The 23437-nt window shown below is 38.3% G+C and overlaps 1 protein-coding gene across 6 annotated transcripts in view; it reads left to right on the forward strand.

Annotated features, from left to right (window-relative positions):
* ZC3H12B (zinc finger CCCH-type containing 12B) overlaps positions 1 to 23437 on the forward strand; it is a 70400-nt gene that overhangs the window by 42186 nt on the left and 4777 nt on the right. For 4 of the 6 annotated variants that reach the window (XM_062584501.1, XM_062584504.1, XM_062584505.1 and 1 more), the window contains 4 exons: positions 292 to 372; positions 455 to 605; positions 18204 to 18255; positions 19908 to 20685. In XM_062584501.1, coding sequence (XP_062440485.1) covers positions 20075 to 20685 — 611 coding nt within the window. In that variant the 5' untranslated portion in view covers positions 292 to 372; positions 455 to 605; positions 18204 to 18255; positions 19908 to 20074. Of the gene's footprint in view, positions 1 to 291; positions 373 to 454; positions 606 to 1491; positions 1750 to 18203; positions 18256 to 19907; positions 20686 to 23437 lie in introns of those variants that run through there. The other 2 variants (XM_062584502.1, XM_062584503.1) reach the window with 2 other exon arrangements.

Genomic DNA, 23437 nt, shown 5'->3' on the forward strand with positions numbered 1-23437 from the left:
TTTCATAAAAATATATTGAGCTTTACTTCAGTGTAGACACTTCTTTATTATTTACAGAGAACTTACCACATATTATAAGGAACAATATGATATGCCAAATCATTAAAAGTTCTTTAAAATGCGACAACATAACAAACTCATTTATATAACAGAAGGAGCCTATATAGTAATATTGTAAATTTTGTCAGCTGTTGCATCAAGCTGCTTTTTTCATCAGAACATCTAAATCATCTTTCCAGGCAAATATCAGTGAGTGAAAGCAACAAACCTGTGTCATTTCTTTTTTTGCAGATGCTAAACTTAGACATTGAGTAGTTCATAAGGTTCCCAAGCTGGCAGAGGAAACTTGGAGAGATGAGGGCAGGGAAAACGGTAAGGATTGACATTAAAAAAATGTGCGCAGTATATTTTATGGAAGAAATAGCGTTTTTAGAAATTGTTGTTGCTTTTGCAGAAGCCTTGATACCAGCATGGAAGAATGATAGAGAGCCCCCAGTAAAACATACTGCAGGACTGAATTCTGGCTAACATGCTGCTGGAGAGGTACATGCTCTCATGGGATTGAAGGGGTGGCAGTGTTGCTAAACTGAAAAATGAGAAAATGGGTAAGTCAAAAAGGTGCATCGTAATTTATGAAATTTGCTTCAGATTCCTGTGTTTTAAAAATAGAAATTATTTTTTTCTGTATTTCATCTGTTTTTTGAACCTTTAAGGCACATTTGCAAGGTTTTTCCCTACAGCTAGTTGGGTCAGGAACTTCTTAATGTTTTAAATGAAAGGTGATATTGTGAAGTAACGTGTCTCAGGAAGCTTCAGGAGGCTGGAGACACAGTCATCAGCAACACTGGAACTGTTGGGTGACAACCAAATGCTAGGTCTGAGAGATCATAAGATTGTTTAGTCTTGAAATGTTAATTTTTAAAGCCTGAAACATTCACAAATTTTTCTATTAGTCCTTCAGTATAAACCGTGTATGAGTGTCCACTGATATACTAGAGAGCTGAAGGCTTAAGTACCTGCATGTGACAGTCTCAGCCTGTTCCAAAGGTGGGTCTGAATGTTTTGTTTGAATTTAGTCACGTTCTTTATTTTAGCTTCCTTTCCCCTTTTCCGCAAAACTGGGAGAACACAGTATTTTCACCAGTATTGCCTACCATCCACCTGCCCTGTCTAATCTTACCCCATTGTTTCAAAAACAATGAGTTGGATTGGGTTGGTTGGTTACAGTTAGAAACATACGTTAATGCATTAACTTGAAATACATTATTTTTTGCCAAAATGGCTCTGAAATACACTCAGAGACGCGCGGCGGGGCCGCGCGCGCCCCCGCGGCCCCGCCGCGCGCCCGGGCCGCGCGCGCCGCCGCCCTGCGGAGGGGGCGGAGCCCGGGCGGGGGCGGAGCCCGGGCGGGGGCGCGCGGCCGCCGGAGCCCGCGCTGCGGCAGCGGGGCCGGGCGCGGTTGCTAGGAGACGGCGCCTGGGCCCGGCTGAGGCGCAGGCTGGGATGAGGCGGCGGCAGCGGCCTCCGGGCTCCCGCCGGTGCTGAGCCGCGCTGCCGCCCCTCCCGCCCCGTCCTGGCTCTGCCGCCCCGCTCCCCTCCCCCCCCCCCCCAGCCTGCCCTTCCCCCCATGCGGCGGGAGAGGCGGGAGCGGGGCCCGTGCCGCGGCCGCGCCGAGCCCCGCCATCCCTCACCCCTCCGCCGTCAGAGCGCGCAGGGAGCCGCGGGCGGTGTCTGCAGCGACGGCAGCGGGTGAGGCCCGGCGGGGCGGCGGCGGGAGGAGCGGGCCCGCGCTGGCGCGGCGGGGGCGCCCGCACCGCCCGGAAGCGGCTGCGTGGCGACCAGGGCGCTGCGCGGAGGCCGAGGGAGGCCTGGCGACGCGCGAGGCCAGCCGGGCCCGGCGGCCTCCCTCCAGGCCTGGCGCGGCCCGGGCCGAGGCCTCTTGCCGCCGTCTCCTGCGGCCTGGCGCGCTCGTGAGCCGCGGCGGCGGGAGGAGGGCAGCGGCGCGGCCCGGCGCCCCGGGTGGGCGCAGGTGCCGCCCGGGCCGGGGCCGCCGGGCCGTCCCCCGCGGCCTGCTTGCGGCACGAGGTGCGCTGACTCGGGAAGCCGTTGAGGCTGGGCAGCTGAAACGGCCTAGCAAGCTGGAGGCAGCACTGGCAGCTGATAGCCAGGAAATCTGCCTGGTTTCGTTTAATATCAGTAAGTGCAAAGAAAGGATGTTGAGGGCTACATTACAGTGCTGTTTAAGAAGGTGTTATATGCCTGAGTATGAGAAGGGCAGCAAGAAAATTGAGACTCGTATTAACAAAAGCAAACTGGTTAAATAAGGAGATTACTTTTGTGTAGGGTACCTGATGATCACTACTCACATCCCTCTGTTTTGCTTTATGGTGCAAATGTAAATAAAAATCTTGTCACTCATTGTGATAAAGATGAGGTTTGAGATGGTTTTTTAAATCAGTTTATTTTAAAAAGTTGTCTCTTGTAGCTGCCAGTTGTTCTGATTGTGATTTAATCTTTATACTGTTGTATTTTACAACGGCCGTATATTTCTTCCACAAGTTAGCAAGTGGAATGCAAAATCTATACTGTGTCTTCTTAAGTTCATAAATGTGGACATAAATTAACTCCAGTTGTTTACTGGGATAAATACAGTACATCGTTTTGGTTTTATTGTCTTATAATGTGATTCAGTGATATGCATGTCCATTCATAAATAGGAAGCAGGAATAGAAAGAAAATTTAAATATCTATCATTTATGAACTGGTGTTGTGCATGCTGGTAGTTCAGTGTATCTGGAAGTATGCAGCATTCCAGCTCCATCTGATTTCTTACGCTTAGTGTGTTTGTCCATTGAAATGGATGCATCTGTCAAATAGTCATTTTTGTTTAGGAAATATCCTTTATTAAAGAGATACAGCTTTTACTTGCCGAAGTATTATGAACGTACTATGGTATACAGAACCGAAAGCTTTACTTTCAATAAATTTTGCCAGTGTAGCTAATCTTGCCTATAAAAAATTATATATGCGTCTTCCTGGAAAAATGGGTTAGTGGGGATGTCAAGGTCATTCACAAATTCAGAACAAGTTAACTGCTGTTGGATCATGTTATTTCTTCTTCACTTGCATGCATTCTTCATATATCAGTCCTGTAGCTGTTGACATTTTCTGGACCTGAGTTCAGTTTATCTTCTAAAACAGTCTAATACTTAGTGAATTTTACAAGTCAACTATAAAGCTTCCTAAGTGAATGACCTCTTTAGAATGCGTTTAAAAAAATCTGACAGCATCCAAACTCACTAATCAAAAAGAATAAGTACAAAAGGTGTTATGAGGGTGAATGGACACCAAAGATACTTTATGTCCAGATGAACTAGTAAGGAAATCAATTCTTACTGGCAGCTGTTGTGAATGAGTTCAGGCTTTCTATTCCTTGATCATGTGGGATGCCTTTTCCAGTGCAAGTAATTCCATTGCTGATGTCTACTGATTTTGGCTTTCCTAGCCACTTCACAGTTTGAAACTGATACGTGATTAAAAAACCCAAACACTTATAATTCTATCATAGATCTGTGAATAATAGAAATAAAACAAATGCTCCTATCACTTGCACTCTGTTACTGCTTCCATGAAAAGCAGAAGCATTAGAGTCCTTTGGAATAAGGAAGGCACCAGCATGTAAGTTCAGTTTTAGAAACAGGGATTGGAAAGGGAGAGGAAAGAATTTTTACTTATAAACTCAGAAGTTTCCAGATGTTACCAGATTGTAAACTGGTTTGATATACTGGTTTCTCATCATATAAAAAGATGTCTGTAATGCTATTTAGACCTCATGTATCTTTCAGAAGGCTTACCTGTTTTTAATCATGGAATCTACTAAACACAAAGGGCTTCGAGGCATCAAGTGTATGTGGCTAGACAAATACATATTTAGAAGCTTATATTTTTTAGGTTTATTTTGAAAGGTTATTTTCTTCAAGGCATTATAAACAAGGAGCATGTTTGATTAGTAGTACCAATATTACAGAGCTTAAAATTCCTTACATCTCCCTCCCTCCCTCCCTCCCTCCCTCCCTCCCTCTCTCTCTCTCTCTCTCTCTCTCTCTCTTCCTGTAAATTGTGCCCTCTTTTTGATAAGCTATTATTGGTAAAATGTATTTATGGTACCACAGAGGACACATCTGGAAGCATGTATACCCTGACACTTTTACAAATCTAGGCTTTCCGATGCCATGACAGGCAGTATTGAGTTTGATTTATTTCAGATTTAAGAAATATATTTGGACGCATAGAGGTGAGCAGTATAGCATCTCCTAAGATACAGTTTTATTGTTCTGAGGTGAACAATTTGTTCATGAGATTGGCCATTATAAGAAAAACTCTTCGTTAGTTGTCAGCCTTGGTTCAAATATATATATTAGTTCTATATTTAAACTTGTACTTCAGCTAAATGTCTTTCAATTTTAAAGGTAGCTATTGTATTACATTTTTCTTACATGAGTTATTTTTGACTTTACTTGCTAGCAAAGCAGGTTGAATCACCATGCCACAGTAAAGCCTAGGCTTTACGTGGTTTGTTGCGAGTCCCTTCTAGAATTTCATTAGAATATAATGGTACAGAATACTGAAGCCTTTTGCAAATCTTGTTATAAGCCAAGGTTCTCGTTTGTTACAGAGCTCATTTTCCACATTCAGCCTACCCGGAAACAGTCTCCTCATTAAGATTAATACTCTGTTCTGAACATCTAAGTCTGCTTCTTGTTGATTTAGATAACATAGGCAGAATATCAGCCTTGGACTAAAGCTGAATTATTTTAATAAAGATATCCTCTTAAGAAATTTAATGTATTTGCTTCTTTAAAGAGCCCACAAACAATTCAGCCAAACCAGATAAAGCCAGAAGTCTGATAACTTTAATCTAAAAACCATATGAGATACCTCATTCCACCCCTCTCCTCCTTTTTAAAGGTCAAACGCCAATTTCAGACTCTCTTTGCCAAGTCTTTCCTTTTTCTGATTTCTAGGTTGTCCTGATTAAAAAACAAAACAAAACCCCCAAAACTTCCTCTCTCAGATCGTCTCTTAGTGTGAAATAAGATTGCTGGAGCATAGATATTTGTTGTTTTCACTTTTGAAGGCAAAACAGTAGGGTTCATAGGTCTTCCTGAAGATTACTTTCCAGCTTCTTTGTCTTGTAAATGAGCACCGTTGTCACTATAAAAATGAAGGAATCATAGAATAATGTAAGAATTTCAATTGGAAGGGACCTCTGGAGGTCATTTAGTCCAACCCTCTGCTCAAAGCAGAGCTAAATAAAACTGACTTTATTTTTGAAAAAAGTAGTGTAACAGATTTGAAAAGGCCTTTAAGCCTATCTTGTGCTTTCCAAAAAGGTAGCGGTTGATATTTTCAAGGGAGATGTCTCGCCACTTCTGACATTTTTTTTTAGTAGCCTTTAAAATGTCTCTTTCAGTTTATCAGAAAGCATATGTCCTGATTGCTGAATACATCCTGCTTCTTGCTGGATGATGTAGAATGTGAGGGTCCGCTCAGTGTGTTGAAACCTTTAGGAACAGGGTATCTTTTGCTTTTCAGATTTCTCAAAGGCTGCTTTATTATTGGATGAGATTTATGGATAAAAGAATGTTTGGTTTTGTCTGTCAAAGTGGATTTCAAAATATTCAATTAGAAAATTTAACAAAGGTGTAAGGTGAAATGATAAAAGGCTCTATTGATGTGTCTTTGACTTAGCTCTAATCACGACTTCCTTCTCTCCCTCCCCCTACCCCCAGTATTACTGAGTCATTTAGATTTGTAGAGTAGGTACTAGCAAACAGCCTTCTGTCAGAATGTTGATTAGGAGAAGCAATGTGTTGCTTTGGTTTTAGATCTGAATTTATACTATCAGTTTATATAGAACTGCTTTAATCACAAATAGTCTTTAAGAGTTTCCCTCATTTTTTTTTTAAGCGTTGTCAGTTAAAATGTAAGTGTTGCCTTGATAGGTACAATGGACTTTTTGAATAGTAGTGATACTAGCCTTAATTGCTGAAAATTATCAGAGAGAGAACATAAGTGGAAAGAGGTACTATGTTATTGTTGGAACACCTTTTTTTGACTGCCTGTTTACTCTCTGGTTTGTTCCTAATTACAAAAGCTCCTAGGACAGTCGTAGTAAAACTACATTATATGCATTTTTAAAGGAATAAAAAGACAAATTTCTTGATTCCAGGTCCTACTAGGTAGATTCAGAATACTTGGTTACATAGCTTGTTGACATGTACAAGAGCTGCACTTGAAACACTGACTATGAATTAATTAATATTACATTTTGGCAAATGCATCACTTTTTTGAGTCAAGTCTAAAATGGCCAACTCAAACTGGAAATGTTTATGCACAGCCTATTTTATCCTCTTTTCCCATAGCCTTGCAACACTTGACAGGGTAGATGAAGACTGAACATACTAAACTACTGCATTTGTTAAAGGTTAAATCTAACTCATTAGTAGTTTTGAAAAATAAAATAGAGATTAATTCCTACTGGATTAAACATGTATGTGTTATAGTATACATGTATAAACTGTGTTGCTATTATTATCTCTGATTAAAATAATGATGAATATGGAATGTCAAGGTGTATAAACACACTGGCAAAATAATGCAAATCACAAAACCTTTTTTCATGTTATTAAGGACAGAAGAGAATTCCATGTAATATTGCGTGGTGCAGCTCTTGCAATTTTTTGGAAATCTGTTCTGAATCTTTAGAGTATTTTATCCTTTTGTTCTGTTGTGAATCTGTCCCAAGAGATGTGTCCCACATAGATAGGTGTATTAACATTCGTTCTAGATATATACATAGTTACATAGCTAGAACAAGAAAACTCTGCCATCTTTATTTGTGACTTATATGCTTAACTGCTAGCTTGAAGTCTCTCTTTATCGGTAGATAAAATAATTGTTTCAGAAAAATTTAAAAGAAACAAGCAGTAACAAATATCTGTACCGTTTCTGAACTAGGATTACAGCAAGATTACTTTCCCAGTTCCAGTGAGAACACCGACGTTGAATTGTGTTACTTTTTTCATGAGCGTATAGAAATGGTTTTCAAAATTAAAGGCTAATCCAAAATTCAGCGCAGTTCATGTATCTTGAGCTACTCTTTGTCTATGTCCTCTGACAATAACTATTATCTAACAAATGAAGATTTCCAGGTATTGCATTTTGGTGTCTTGTTTTGCCGGCCCAAATTGTAATGTCTTAAACTAACAATCAGTCATTTGTTAGGGAAGTTTTTAAAGATTGCAGAAGCGTACTCTGACAGTGTGTCTTCATAGTAACCACTAGTCTGTGCTGTAGCGCACTGCAACGTTGATGAGCATGTTGGATGTAGGGCCTCTGAACACTGAATAATTTTAGCAACAAAAAAGACTCTTTTTCTCTTTATTCATATTGTTTCCATGGTTTTAGAACTTGCTTTACCATAATCAGTATATATGTAACCAGGAGGTTTGCAGTTTTTGTATTAGCAGGATTAAACAGTAGCTAAGCTGTAATCAGGAGATAGAGTTGTAGTAGATACATAGCATACCTGCCTAAGCTGTTTAGTTTTGAAGATGCTAGGACATATTTCATTCATTAAAGAACAAGTAATGTGGGTCCTTGTAGGTTTGCACAGTCTATGTTGAAATCCACGTTGTTATGATATGGGTGCTTTAATTTTCATATCGTTAGCTCAGTCACCAAGTTTAGATATATGTACTTGTGCACTTCGGTCACTTTCTGATAATGTAGAAATAGCTGCAGTAATCAAAGACCTGGCTGTTGTTTAGAACAGTTTTCTTCCAGAAAGATGCCCCTCTCATATAGTAAAGTCTATATAGAGTAGCACGTTAATGAAAAATTAATGAGGTGAAAAATGAAGCGGGAAACTAAGACATTAAATTCAAGGCTGCGAGAGCTGGGCCTCTTCAGCCTGGGGAAGAGAAGACTGAGGGGGGATCTTATCAATGTGTACAAGTACCTGCAGGCAGGGTGTCAAGGGGACGGGGACAAACGCTTTTCATTTGCCCCGTGTGACAGGACAAGAGGCAATGGGCAGAAGCATTGGGAGGAATAACTTATTTTTCTGAATGAAAAAAATTACCTTTTTTTTTTGTTCTTATGAAGAAGCTTATTTCACAGCTTAAGAAATATAAAGGGAAAAATTTGCAATATGTTTTCCTTGCCATGCATATAGAACTCCCCTAAATGTTCCCATTTTATATAGTCAGTATTCAGGTAGATTTTTTTTTTCTCAAAATGTTGTAAAAAAAATACGTTGATTATCCCTTATTAGCTACATGTATCTCAAAAGATATACTAGGGAAAACAAAACCAATCCCTCACTCTCTGTCAAATTAATGATGCAGAATCATTTTCTTCTGTATTTATTAGTCAGGTGAAAGAGATATTTGGGAAAAGACTTTTTTTTTTTTTTTAATTCTGTGTTTCAGTATCTGCAGTGACAGAAAACAAGTAAAGCTACTTAAGTAGAACAGAAGGAGTTAATTAATGAAATATTTCTTCATTCATTAACAAGGGCAAGTGCAGAGTCCTGCACCTAGGGAAAAATAACCGTAGGCACTGGTACAAGCTGGGGGCTGACCTTCTGGAGAGCAGCTCTGCAGAGAAGGACCTGGGAGTGCTGGTGGATGACAGATTGACCATGAGCCAGCAATGTGCTCTTGTGGCCAAGAAAGCCAATGATCTCCTGGGGTGCATTGGGAAGAGTGTTGCCAGCAGGTCGAGGGAGGTGATCCTGCCCCTCTACTCAGCCCTGGGGAGGCCTCATCTCGAGTACTGTGTCCAGTTCTGGGCTCCCCAGTACAAGAGGGACATGGAGCTACTGGAGAGAGTCCAGCACAGGGCTATAAAGATGATCAGAGGGCTGGAGCACCTGCCCTATGAGGAAAGGCTGCGAGAGCTGGGCCTCTTCAGCCTGGGGAAGAGAAGACTGAGGGGGGATCTTATCAATGTGTACAAGTACCTGCAGGCAGGGTGTCAAGGGGACGGGGACAAACGCTTTTCATTTGCCCCGTGTGACAGGACAAGAGGCAATGGGCAGAAATTGAAGCACAGGAAATTCCGCTTGAACGTGAGGGGGAATTTCTTCCCTGTGAGAGTGACAGAGCACTGGACCAGGTTGCCCAGAGAGGTTGTGGAGTCTCCTTCTCTGGAGATCTTCAAGGCCGGCCTGGATGCAACCCTGTCTAACATGCTCCAGGCGACCCTGCTGAGCGGGGAGGTTGGACTAGATGATCTCCAGAGGTCCCTTCCAACCTAACTGATTCTATGATTCATTTAAATGTTGTTTTTTTTCATAGATGTGTGCTCCCTGTAATCACCTCTTTATTTATTTATGAAGTGTGTGAATCAGAGGACGCTGAAGATCATGGAAAGATGTAGGGTCCTAAGGGACTGAAAGAAGTCATTCACTCCATCCTTTCACTCTTATCTTCCTGATTTTATTGCTCCTGCTGAAATCAGCAGTCTTGAAATGGAGTATTTCCAGCATCAGGTCTTTGATAGTCATTGCTATTTGCATAATTATTGTTAAATAGTTCCCACATGTTTTTAATATATGTACAATACCTTATTAAGTAGACATTTTCCTTCTGTTTTTTTCTTTTCTTTTTTTCTTTTCTTTTCTTTTTTTTCTTTTTTTTTTTTTTTTAACCAGTGAAATTATACAAATGTTTTCAGTTTGGTACTATATGAACAAAATATAGATACTTTGGCCTCACTCATTCTCTGAATCATATTATCAATTCTAGTAGTCTGTCGTGACTGTGCTGAAAGTCCTTAGGTAAGAAAACTTGGTTGCTTAGCAATGAGCATAAAGAGACAAATTTTTAAAGCTGCAGCATTCAGATTTCTGAGTTACAATTTCTTCAAATCAGAAATTGGTAACTACTTTTTTCTCATTTTGCAAATATGTGTTCATATTTAGCTGTTCTAGGGGGAGAATGTAACTCAATCTAAAGAACCACTAAAAATTCAGCAATGACAGGTTCTTGTTTATGATCTGTGGTATGAGCTGTTTTTCCACCTTTGAGAAAATTGTTTGAGGCACACTGACTCATTTCTCAGTTTTATAGTCATCAGCAAAATCACACATTATTCATTTTATTTATCAAAATTTTTAATGCTAGTTCTGGTTCTACTTATATATTCCACTTATTTTTTAATTTGCCTCTGATTGTGTGATAATTCTTTAATGCATTTATACTAACTTAAAGTGTGCAGTGTAAGCAATAACAAAATAAAATGAGAAGTGCAAGAATTCTGTAAATACATTCAAATACTATGAGTAGTGCTTTTCCCAGTAAATTTTTTGTGTGCAGGTAAGGACAAAGTGAGCATGAAGGCAGTAAAATAATAGAGAATTCTGAACAAATCACCCTTTTCTCATGGAAGATATCCCCTGTGAAAGACTCTGCCTGAAAACTGTCATTTTCTTCTACAAATTACACAAAATGCTTGCATCAGATGTAATGTAATCCATAGTTTACTCTGGCACTACTCTTAAACTGATACTAGATACAGCTGGACTGATAAAGATGTTGCATACTTGCATACTAACTTTTTGTACAAAGTTGAGATTATCACTTTCTTCACTTTATCCTCCTCCTTCCACCCTTCCGGTAGTGAAGGGTCCAACAAAGTCCCAGTTCCATCATTGTTTCCTTTCGGTCCTTATTCTGTACCCTGTGGCTTTGGAGTTAATTCAGATGGCTTGAACTGTTGTCTCTGATTCATAAATTTCCCTTTCACTGATCTTCCCTCCTTTTGCTCAGACCTGGGTTTTGAATAGAATTTTGTGATTCCTCCTAAATGTTCAGTTACTAATTTAAACTGAAATTGTTGCAATAGTGCTTTTGATCTTCTCACTCTTCTAGATATGTGGGCCTGAAACTGAGGAATCTGTTAGACTTGACCATCTTCTTATTCCCATACAGGCAGACTGCTTCTAAGTTTTTAATGGCCAGGAAAATGGCTGAGGTTCAATTCTCCATTTCTCTTAATCCTCCAGATGTTTATCCAGTCTCACTTCCTACTGAGATCCTTTTCTAAACTCCATATGTTTATGTATACTTGTGCACACATGCATATTGCATGTGTGCTTTCTTTTACGTTGCCCTTTTTCCCTTAAAATCTTTCCATTTTTTTCTTCCATAGTGTCCTCCAAAGCACTACCTTTCCAAATAATATAGACAAACAGTGAACTGAAACAATACCAAAATATTTCATATAGTCTTTCCACTATTAAAGTTATCCCTTGATTCATTCATTGATAGTCTCTCATCATAATTTTAGACTGCGTTTTCTTTTGGGTGGGGACCAAATGATCAGAATAGAATAGGAACTGGTTAAGATCCCTAGGTACAGTTGTACTATCACCACTAGATAATATAAATCAGAATGAAAAGAGATTTTTCTTTATTATCAGTGTTCTAATACCAGATGACATCTTTGAATTTCTGAAAAGTGCAGTCTGGAAAAAATTGTTGTACTATTGCAGTTTTGATTTAGTCTAAATGCCAGTAAGTTAATTGCATGCATATGTTGCTGCTGACTCGAAGTTCTCTCAAAGATGTGGCACTGAATTTGATTGTTTTTAAATTTTACTTTTATGAAAGAAATGGTGAACTTTGTCATTTAAAGTGGGAAGCTGGAAGAAGGTTAATAGCCAAGAGTTATTTTCATCTGGATGTGGAAAATATCAACAATTAAATGTTTTATGTTTATGTAAAATGTTTATTTTTTAAAGAATGTTTTATATTTTTGTGTTTCTTTTCTTTTAGATTGCATGTAAACAAATTATGTATATTATATACAGGCTATCACTTTAAAGTTAAGATATTCTCCTTACTCATTTTATTTTGCTGTAAAAATATTTGCTAGTGACTTGCTGATACGAAGAATTATAACTCTGACTTGATGCCATTATCAAAAAAGAGTTTAATATACATAGATGTAGCCTTTTCCTTTACAAAAAATGAAAGTATGAAGGTTTAAGTGTACTGCGTTAGATATGGTCACAGTGTAGAGTTACTAGCAACAGTGATAAGCTGGTAAGTCAGCAACCAAACCGTATTAATTCAAGTGTTATATTCTTTGCATTTTTTGTACTTTATTATATGCTTTTTTCAAGAATATTTAAAAGGCAAAATTAAAATTGTTTTGCAGAAAAAGATGTTTGTTTTCTAGAAAAATATGTGCAAGATTCAAAATAATATTTAACATTTTTTAAGAATTGCAGTGTAGATGATATTTTCTGTATTTAGAGCTATGTTTTTGCCATTTGAATCTTTTGTAACCCTTTTCTTATTTTCATGCTAGAAAATCATTTGGTTATCATCTCAATCATTTTCATTCAATTGATTAAAAAAAACCTAACAGCTTATTTTAGAAGCAAGATCCATTTATTGGTATGTGTATATAAACATTGATATTTTTGCTACTTGAGATTTCAAAGTAATTTGTTACACATAGTGTTTTTGTTAGCTTTATGTGATAAAAAGCTTTTCTGCACGCATACAAAGGAGTACAGAGGAACTGTGGCAGATGGGGGAATTGGAATAATACCCTGACCCCCTACTTACAGGCCCATCGCAGGAGAACCATCGGGCCAAAAGGGCTCATCTCCACAGACACAAAGGAGCCCAGGGGCACAGTGGCAGGCAGCAGAACCCCAGTCACCCAGTCAGAGCGTGTGTACTGGCCCCCCAGTACAGGGCTGTTTCAGGAGAGCTGTCAGCTCCACCACTGGGGGTTGACAAATTACAGTGAGTTAGTTCGAGTTGGTCTCCAGATCATCTCACTGCCTGATGGGGTTTACTGCCTGAGGGTATGGGACATGTTATAGGATGCAGAGGAAGAGCATTTGGAGATTGCACAAGAATTGTTGTGGGATGTTTAGGGGAGGGACCAAAGGTGTTGGGGCATGGGTGGGGTGGAGGGAGAGAATGAGATCAAGGTGGTTTGGGGGGGAACAAGCATGAGGGAAAAAAAGGGATAAGGGATAAAAGGGACCAGATGCCTATAAGCTGGTCAGTATGCATTTCTGCCCTTGTCCTGTGCCTGATCAGCATGGTCTGTCCTCTCGTTAAACTCAATTTCTAGCTATTTTCCTGAGTGACAAGCTCTATATTCTGTGTGCGTGTGTCTGTATGGAGGGAAAAGTGCCAGCACCTGGAGTCTAACCATGGGTCTTAGGTGTCTGTGGTGCCAGTAAATGGAGTGAATGAGGGTATGCATGTCAGTATGTGATTGCTAGCAAATATCAAGCTAGACTAGTTGGCAAGTAGGTTAAGTAGCTTCATAGCCATGTATGCGTGTGTGTGTTTGGGAGTGGGACAACTGGGGGAATTGGCTATTGCAGGGACCAAGAGGTCCACGCCAAGTTCTTTGAGAGATGGTAAGGTCTGGGGGTCAACTGAGAGATCTGTTTGCATGCACATGCGTGTGTGTGTGCGTGTACGTCTATACAGGAGGCAATGGGGGATAGTGAGGATCCAAGATCAGCTGCTGGGTAAGCTGCATGTTTAAGCCCAGTTATTGGAGGAATGCGCAGTGCATGTGTATGTGTGCTGATGTGTGTGAAGGGGTCTGAACCAGCAGCTGGAGTGGGGCTGCCAGCCTTGAGGGTTGGCATGCCCAGGTGCCAACAACTGGGGAAACTCAGTATCTGTATGACAGGGGACAGGATTGTAGAGATGGGCACTGGACACTACCTTCCTCATTTTCTAGCAGCATGGCATTTGATGATAAAAGAGGTTATCTAAACCATATGACAAAAGGTGTGTCTTCAGAAGTTTGTTTTCTGTGCTAGATGTTTAAAGAAAATAGGAAAAATTCTTACCTTTCCAGAGGTTACTGTGTGTAGATCCTGTGTCTTTTTTTTTTTTTTTTTTTTTGTGTGGAAGATACGTGATAGACCTTGGTGGTGAGGGTGGTGGCTACCGTTTGTACAGATAGGACCTGTTACCTTTCAGTGCTTCCACCACAGGATTGTAGCTAGACACAAAGAGGAGATTTCTATAAAAACACTGTGATTTAGATTTGTTTGAAGATAATCAAAGATATTTTTAGCAGATTTATAATTACCACATCAAATATTTGAGAGATAATGATGACCATTAGGTCATACACTCTATATTTTCCACTGCTGTGCAAGAGAGGGATGACACAGCTGAATTTCCCTCCTTAATAGCTTTCAACCAAAGGTTGACATGAGTGAAAAAAGGCAAGAAACTCCACAGTGAGTCACAGAAGTAGGTGTTTCCATAGAGTGAGCTTTCGTAACAGATACACCAATCCGTCATTAGCAGCCAAAGAATAGAAAACCCCAGCACAAGTCTGGCAGAAAGCAGTCCTTCTAGACATACAGTACCCAACATGGATTGCATCTGAGTTGCTTTCTTTAGAAGCACAGCAGAAGTAAGTGTGGCAGCAGCAGTTGTAGAATTTGTTCTCGGAGTGAATTTTCTTTCCATTTGTTTTAAATAATTTTTAAATTCAGGATTATTTAGGTTCCCAATTTAACCATGTTCTTTTTGTTAAAATAAGAGCTTATTTTCAATGAAAGACAAATGATACCTGTGATAAATTGCATATATGATGTTAGATAACAAAGCTAGAGATACAGACATGAAATTGAGACAATGCAAGTGGTGAAATCAGCTTATGTGCAGACAGGTTATTTTCCAGCTAAAATTGAAGAGCAAAATTATATATTGCCATTTACAAAAAAGTTGAAAAATCTAAATGCAGAAGTAATAGTGATATTGGTACCCAAATTATTTTATAACGTAAAAAAAATCTTAGCCACTTTTCGAGTGAGTCAAGTTGCTTTTACTTCCAGTTGGCTTCTTATATCATGCTCACAGTGCCTGGTAAGTTGTTGTGATACTTAAGGAAAGTCAGAGTCATATGATTTTTTGATAATACTTTACCTCTTCGGGTGATGTTCATGAAACTGAATGATGCACAATTCATTAAATACTCTGTGGTTATTAAGTGGAAGCAGCATACTTAGTTATGCTTAGTTAGTTTACGGTAATATTTAAACAGTTCTAAGTGAATGTAAATTTCGTCTTCTAATAATTGGTGTGAATGGATTACTTCTGGTAAAATTACCCGTTGAAATGAGAATAACAAAGATGTTAACAATAACTCCTTTCTCTTCATCACAAACCTAGGGCTATTTCCAGTCTTACGAACTTTTGTCTGATCATTCTTACCAGATTTTCTTTAGCAAGGGGGTTAGGATGATTTACTAGAAGTGGAAGAAATAGTCATGATAATGTTAATAAAAGCCAAAACAGTCTTGTGACATTACAGTTAAAGAAATGATGACAACTTGGGAAAAAGAATGGAGATTTTCAAATTTGGACCAACAGAATCAAACTATTCTTTGTTCAGTGCCAAAGCAATACAGTATCATAAGTTTAGGCAAAAAGATCTTAATGCAGATATTGTAAAACATTCCTTAGTTGGAATATTTTGGCATAACTGTATTTATATAAGCTGAGGATGCGGTGTACTCGTAACTTCTTTCTTTTAATCTTCTTTTTTTCACTTGTTTTTTATACCTTGTGTTTTAATTTTGACAAGATGCAAGGATATACATGAGTCCCAATTGAAGTCCTCTTCAGATTAAGCTGATTATTAGTATCTATATTGCCAAGTACTGTTGTAAATATTATCGCATATACTGTATATATTTATATATACATATATATCGTTATGCATATTATTGTTGTATTATTACTGCTATACTAGAGGAAGTTACCTCAACTGAAAGTAAGGAGAACTATAACAAAAAATATGTAAGTATTTCAATGTATAACATTAAAGAACAAAAAGTATCTCTTTCTAAAAACTAGCTAATCAAAACTGGCATTTCCATACAAATGTAAGGAGGCAGTATATTTTGTGCTACTTGGATAACTGTGTTCCATATTGTATTAAGTATTTAGAACACAACTCTTATTTATTAAAAAATAGTCAGTTGACTCAAAATTTGGCCTTTTAGTTTTCAGATGTGACTGTTTACAGTTTTCCTTAGCTGACTTGATTTTCTAAGGAAATTAGGCTTTTGCAGTGGTGCTCTGTGTGTGTGTGTGTGTGTGTGTGTGTGTGTGTGTATGTTTGCATGATACCTACATCACACCAAAGGCATGAGCAAGTGAGAGTCATTACATCTGACACAGGAGTAGTTCTGAGTCTGTTAATGCGTATGGATCAGGCTTGCCACCTTTGTGGCCTATTTTTATCTTTTTGGTTGCCCTAAGAATCATGCTGTTGTAGCTGAGGATCTTGCTGTTAATATGCATCCAAAGAAATTGTCATTTAGATGTTCCTCCACATGACATGGAAACCAGGACTATATGACAGCTTGTGTAGGCTGTCTCCTTTATCTCCAGAAAATAAACTAAATTCTTATGGTCAAGATGTTATGAATTTTCTGCTACACCATGAGAAAATTATTGAAATGATAATTAATACAATTTTATGTATATATTTTTTGTTTTCTGTGTTTACATTTCTAAGTTTTTTATGACTGAAGTAAAATTGTATTTTAACTTCAGTGGCTATTTTGGAGTAGTTCCTCTTGTAGACCCTCTTACTGCAGAATGCTGCATATACACAGAGAACTTCTGTTTTCCTTCTGTCAAAAAAATCCTAAATTCTTTTTAGAAGATTCTGATTTTATCTTCCTCAAACCTTTTTTTTTTCTTTTTCTTTCTTTCTTTTTTTTTAACTGTGCAGTTAATAACAGGAGTAATTCCCTCTTAGACAGTCTGCCTGCTAACAGATGAACTGGATAGAATATACAAGATTTCTTTTTCTTCAAAGCAAACAAACGCACCCTATCTTTCAGCTGTAAAATCACAACTAAAATAGCTATGCAGAAATATATTTTTGGGGAATTAGGAAGTGTCACTGGCAGTCACATAGGCTGAAGGTCATTGTATCTGGATACATATCTACCATCTTCACCTATATATAAATTTGCCACAGCCAAATGAGAGGTATAACTGAAAAGCTTAAATAAAAGTGGACTTTTGTAGAATGTTACTGCTTGGCCTGCTTAGATTTATTAAATATTACTGCATAAATGTATCACAGATAATAAACTTTGCTTCACTTCCAAACTTTCTTTGAGCTAACAGGGACTCATCTCAGAGAGTCTTTGGTGTTTTGGTGTCTTTGATGATCAGATTTTATGACTGTTGTAGACCTGTTGTACTCTGAAATTCTCAGCAGGCAATAGCAAAACATCAGGCAATGCAGGGGAATAGTTAAGGAAGCTTTCTGAGATGTGTGGTATGTTGGAGCTGTGGTTTTTCAGCATCTTATTTCCTAAAAATGAAAGGATATGAAAACTCTGAATAAACAAGGTTTGACTTAGGCACGTACTCGTTCTTCTTTCACTTTCTTTTGTGGCTCATAATGCTTTGTATAGCATCCTTACTGTTTCAGCAAAATAGTGAAAATGAGGTTTTCATTTTAAAAATACTTTTAGGATGCAATATTGTATTTTTATGCATTTGCTTTAGCTCTCTGTATTAATACTTGTTAGCACTTCCATGTTACTCTCTTTGATTTCAGTATCTGTTGAATATCATTCTGTGGAACAATTTAAAATACTATTTTCAAGAAGAAAACTAAATAAATAATAAAAAAGAATAGTGTTAGATATGCTTTTCTTATAATTACATTAGATGAACTCCCCCCCCCCCAACAAATTTCAGTACTTTTAGTCTCTAGATGTAGCATTAGCATACATTGAGGGAGTAACACTGCTGTACATTAAGGGAGTATTTCTCCTATTATTTGCTGTTTTGGTAGACCACAGTAACTAAGTAAGAGTCAGTTTGGTCTCTTGGGGAGATAGGAGTAAGATTTTTTAAAAAGCTTTGGAATAGTAGTCATAGCAATCATAGAATCATAAGGTTGGAAGGGACCTCTGGAGATCATCTAGTCCAACCCTCAGCGGGGACTGAACCCGTGACCTTGGAATTAGCAGCACCACCCTCTAACCAACTGAGCTAAACCTACAAGTGTACTTGATAATGTTCTGTATTTAAATATTTCACATACTTTGTTGAGTGTATCTGATCTATTGAGGAAAAATTCTATCTTCTTTTAGTGCTTGCTCGTAACCTGAAGGAGTGGAAGAGACGTGAGAGGAAATGAAAAAGGTATATGAAAGAGATAAAAATTTATTCGAAGTGTCACTAGTGACCTGTACCCCCAAAAAACATGAATTACTCTTTCAGTTTTTCTGCCCCTTGTGGGTGCATAAGGAGTTCATTAGGAGAGGACTGGCTTCTTTGGCCAGTCTCTGTTCCTGTGCCAAAGTCACACTGATTTTTATGCCACAAAAACTCTCATGAGAATCCTGGGAAAAAGTTCTTTCTGCATTCATAGCTTACATCTGCAAAATTCTTCAGAACACAAAGCTAACTAGCTATCCTGTTAAAAGTGAAGGTATATTTGAAAACTGTGACAGTATAAGGGCTTTTTTCTGTGACTGCTGTTTAAATTCAGGATCGTGCTTCTCATGCCTATTCAGACAGCATCTGTGCTAACTGAAGTCTCTATTTTATAGACGTAGCTTTAAGACAGTTTAAAAAGACTGTACCCTCCTGTGGCTTTTCTTAGAAGTTGGGTATCTTTTCATTCTTCTCTTTCAGTCTTCTCTTCTGTTGTTACATCTAAAAGCAGTCACTTCCACGAGAACAAGAGTTATTAAAATAGGCAAGTGGATTTAAAATAAATGGTTTCTTCGAGACAATTATATTGTTACTTTCCTTATCCACGGGGTCCTGTAGGTCCTGCATGGTCAGAATTTGTTGGTTTACAGAGGAGAGGGTATGATTTTCTGAAACAGGCCTCTTTAAATACTTATGTCAACTTGTCAATTCTCCTGGTGGTCAAATAGTTGAAGTCCCCTTTGTGCTGACTTACGAATTCCTTATATTACTCCATCTTTCTGAACTAATTTTCTCCAGCTTCCTTCATTTCCTCAGGGTCTGAATTTGTCATTTTCTCCAAAACATGCACTGCTGCAATTGAAATTCCCCTTTAAAACTATTTTTCAAAAACTTAATGACTTCAGTTCAGCCTTTCACAGGCCACCACAGTTAATCTTCTAGTTTGTCAGACTTCTCACTAAAATTCCTTGAACATTTTTTGTTCTGCTAAAAGATAAGAATTTTAAGTGCATATCCTAACACCATGAGTGTGAGTCTGTTAAAATGCAGTAATAGCTATCCTTGGTTTTGGAATTTTCAGTACAGTAGGTACAATAAGCAAAGCTCAAGATGATCATCTTGCAGAACCTTTGTGCATCTCTGTAATGACTTCTGCATGTCTAGCAGCCAGCTTGCACTGAAGTTAAGCTGATTTAGTTTGTCAGCTATGATAGAAACCTTCCTGGAAGAGCCTGAACGTGTTTGTTAAATTTATGCATATTGAAACTCCACACAGTTGTTCCTGAAGTAGACAGGCTACAACTGTGAAGATAGATAGTTTTTTATTGGAAGTGGTGGGTCCCCTTTTCTGTGTTGTTCTTCTAAATATCATACTCTATTAAAATGTTGTAGAGATACTCCATTAATTTCAGCTATAAATTGACTGTATGGGAACTTTTTTATACATACAGTTAATGGAGGAGATAAAGGGAGTTTCATTTGTTAGTAAAGAGACAACAAAATTATATGCTTTATTATGATCAATTTTTACATGGAAGTCTGAATGTCTGGGGATATCTGCTGACTTGTAAACAAAATTACTGTAGTCAAGTATTCTGCAGAATTTAACAAAAGCTATTTTTTATCCCTTTTTTAAGGAACTTCATGTTGGTGTTGTTTATGCCAGAACATAGTAGGCATGGCAAATTAACTCCAGCCTTGTGTAAACTTTTAATTAGCCGAAAAGATGCAACCGAGTACGAATCCCAGGTGGCTTTGGAAATGAAAGAGAAATTTTGAGCTCTCTGGCTGGAAGCTGAACGTGATGACGGCCTGGTCTATGGTGGGGAAGTTGAAAATGGAGAAGAGGCACACCAGAGAAGAGAGAAATGTAGAACAAGATGCTGGGGAATGCAGTGCTGAATCTGAGGAATGGACGAGCTCAGAAAGTGAACCTGAACAACTATACTTCAGAAGCAGCAGTGGCAATATGCAGTGGAGAGAGAAGGAAGTTTGCACTAAACCACATCGGCCACTCTGCCGCTCCCCTTGTTTGGATCGCCCAAGTTTTTCACAGAGCAGTATCACACAAGACTTCAAGCTGGAAGAATGCAAAACAAATTTGGACAAAGAATACCAAGCTAAAATGGATTTTGCTTTAAAGCTTGGATATGCAGGAGATCAGATCCAGGCTGTACTGAATAAGTTGGGAGCAGATGCCCTCATCAATGATGTTCTGGCAGAGCTTGTGAGACTTGGCAACAAAAGTGAATCAGAGGGACAAAGCAGTGCCAGCTCTGCCACTAGTACTCTGGTGCCGAGAGGCCTGTGCCCAAAGGAGATAGCAAGCCCTGAACTGTCGCTTGAGGATGAAGTTGTGGATAACAGTGATAACCTAAGGCCAATTGTCATTGATGGAAGCAATGTGGCCATGAGGTGGGTCTCCCTGTTACAACATTTTAAAAGAAAAAAATCACGAGGATGTTTTTGGGAAAAAAGACAGAATTCTTGCAATGTCATTTTGAGTTGTGTAGTATATTTAGATTAATAATAAATATTTCTTAAGGACTCTTTAGTCCAGTCTTTTATATATGCTATCACTCCTTTTATGCAATTGATGTGTTCCCCTCCCGCCCTCTCCCATACATATATATATATTTTTTAATCAAGTTCTTCCCTCTATCTTCTGGTATAATAATTTAGCTGTAGTGTGTTTTTGTGTGGATGAATTTAATTTTTTAACTCACTGAAGAATGTTAGCAAATATTTTAATGTCCAGAGGCAAACAAACAGGTGAGGAAAACCTGCTTCTTTCTAAAATGACATGTAGTGCAGACTGATAATATGCGGTAGACTTCAGGATATTTGAGCGACTGCTGATCAAGCCCACTCAGAATTGGAAGCAATTTACCTCTGTCAGTGTAATGCTATGCATGAGCTTGAAGTGCTGCCTTACACAGCACCATAGCTCAGACAAGCATGTTTGTGTGCATGCTCATACGGCTGCTTGGGTCAGTGCTTGCTCGGAGATTTCTGTCCTATGCCACTTATGTTCATATGTGTAGAATATACAGCTCAGCTAGCAAATGCTTTGTTTGTCATTGTAAAAGTAAGAATCTATAAGTGAATTCTTTTGACAGTCTGTTGATCAGTGGTATCAAGATCTCTTCAAGCAGTGTTTGTACAATCGATTTCCTTCAGTATTAGCTTCCTGCAGCAAAAAAAAAAAAAAAAAGTAACTTGAATTCTTTTTCATATCTTAGGAAAATTCAGATTTTTTTTTTAGCTGTATTGAGATTCGAAATGTATAAAACTCCAAATTCTAGAAGACTTTTATATGTAGGGCTTTCCACTGCCAAGTTATGATGGCTTCCATCCAAAAGATGCTGCTGTAAAGCAACATCACATATATATCTGTATCTATATAGATATGTGTGTATATCTGTATATATCTGTGTGTATAGATAGAGATACTTATTGCCCCTGCATTAATTATTAATTTAAGCTGCAAAGCTTTGGACTATGTCACTGATTCATAAGCCTTAGTTATACATTTGTTATTAAATATGTATATATTTTTGGTCTCTTTCAGTGTTACTTTATATAACATTTTGAGCCCAGAAAGAGCATGCAGCTTCCTAGTCTTCTAGTAATCTGCGATGTTTTTATCTAATAATAATAATGAAGTAAATTTTGGAATGATAATCCATAGAATACTTTTGATTCCTTTGCTAAAGGCAATTTTAGTAAGACTCAAACATCTTAATTATGCAGCATCTGATGTACAGACTATCTAAAAAGTGTAGGGACAATATACTTCTCACCTTTAAAGATACTGCAGACATTGATGATGGTAACAGAGGCTTTGCCTTTATGGCAAAATGTGTAATTTAAGGTGGCTATATAAGAACCATTTCCATTTTCAGGACTGAACTTTCCTTGAAGTAAACAGTTTTTGGTGATGCTACACAGAAGTAACAGCTTGAGACAGGAAGGTACAGTGGCTGGAAGCTACTTTGTGTACAGCCAGCAGGTTTTAGTGGTGAGAGACGTTTCTAGCATTATATAGAGCCATTAAGCTGGCTTACAGCTGACTGTGTGGATTGCCCTCTGTGCTGCAGCTGCAGGGCAGTTGTAGACAGTCATCTCCAGTGTTTCCGACTCACACGCCAGGCCCCTGGGTTTTCTCTAGTAAGGGGTGTCATTGCCGTGCACAGCATCCCTTGTCCTCCCGGCATCCTGGAACCTCCCCTGACCACTCAGCCCCCCTCACAGGTGAGGATCCTGCTGGATGGCACATCATTGCTGGTGACTAAGTGAGCACCATTTGAAATGGATGGAATGATTGGAAGACATCCATTTATTTTCTTTACAAATTCATGTAGAGGTTTCTGCAGAAAAAATGAATGGTGCCAAACTAACTGTGCAGCTTATGACCTACCATGATTGTGGAAAAATTACAGTTGTGCTGAGGAAGAAAAAAATTTTAATAAATACATTTTGGAAAGTATGCCTCAAGGAGCATAACTTTGGCTTATTATTCTACTCTCTCCAGATGTAATTTTGGAAGTAGTTCACTTTGCTATAGAAACTAGAGTCCAATAAATAGGAGTTTTGCTAGTTAAAAGGTCAGATTCAGAACGTTTTTTTTTTTTTCCTAAAGTGGTTACAATACTAGTTGAAAAGAACCAGAATGCTGTTTTGTTTTTCATACAAGGAAAATGTTGGCTTGAATCTAAATACGAAATCCTGCAGTAATACGAAGATCTGTGTGGCTATGTAGAGTAGTATTATGTGTATTATAATTAATTATCTTTTATTTATGTGCTCATATGTTGTTCAGATATAGCTGAACTGATTCCTGAGAGGTTTTAAAACCTGATTCTTCAGTTCACTCTGTGTTTGGTAAAGCAAGAAGGATGCACCCATCAGGTTCACTGAATTGCATAACTAAGTTTCTAAATAGTTTCCAGTAAATCTGTCTTTTTTTTTTTTTTTTTTCTTTACAAAAACTTCTTACACCGTTTTCTAAGCTGGAGTGCTATTATAGAGCAGCTTTAAACCCCTTTATCTGAATTGCGTGCTATTGTAGAGACATCAAAATGTTTCAGAAAACAAAATTTATTTTTTTTTTCCTTTTGGATTGTACAACTTTGAGAAGTTTATTTATTTTCCTTAAAAATATAAA

Source organism: Rhea pennata, chromosome 11, assembly GCF_028389875.1.
Source record: "Rhea pennata isolate bPtePen1 chromosome 11, bPtePen1.pri, whole genome shotgun sequence".
NCBI lineage: Eukaryota > Metazoa > Chordata > Aves > Rheiformes > Rheidae > Rhea > Rhea pennata.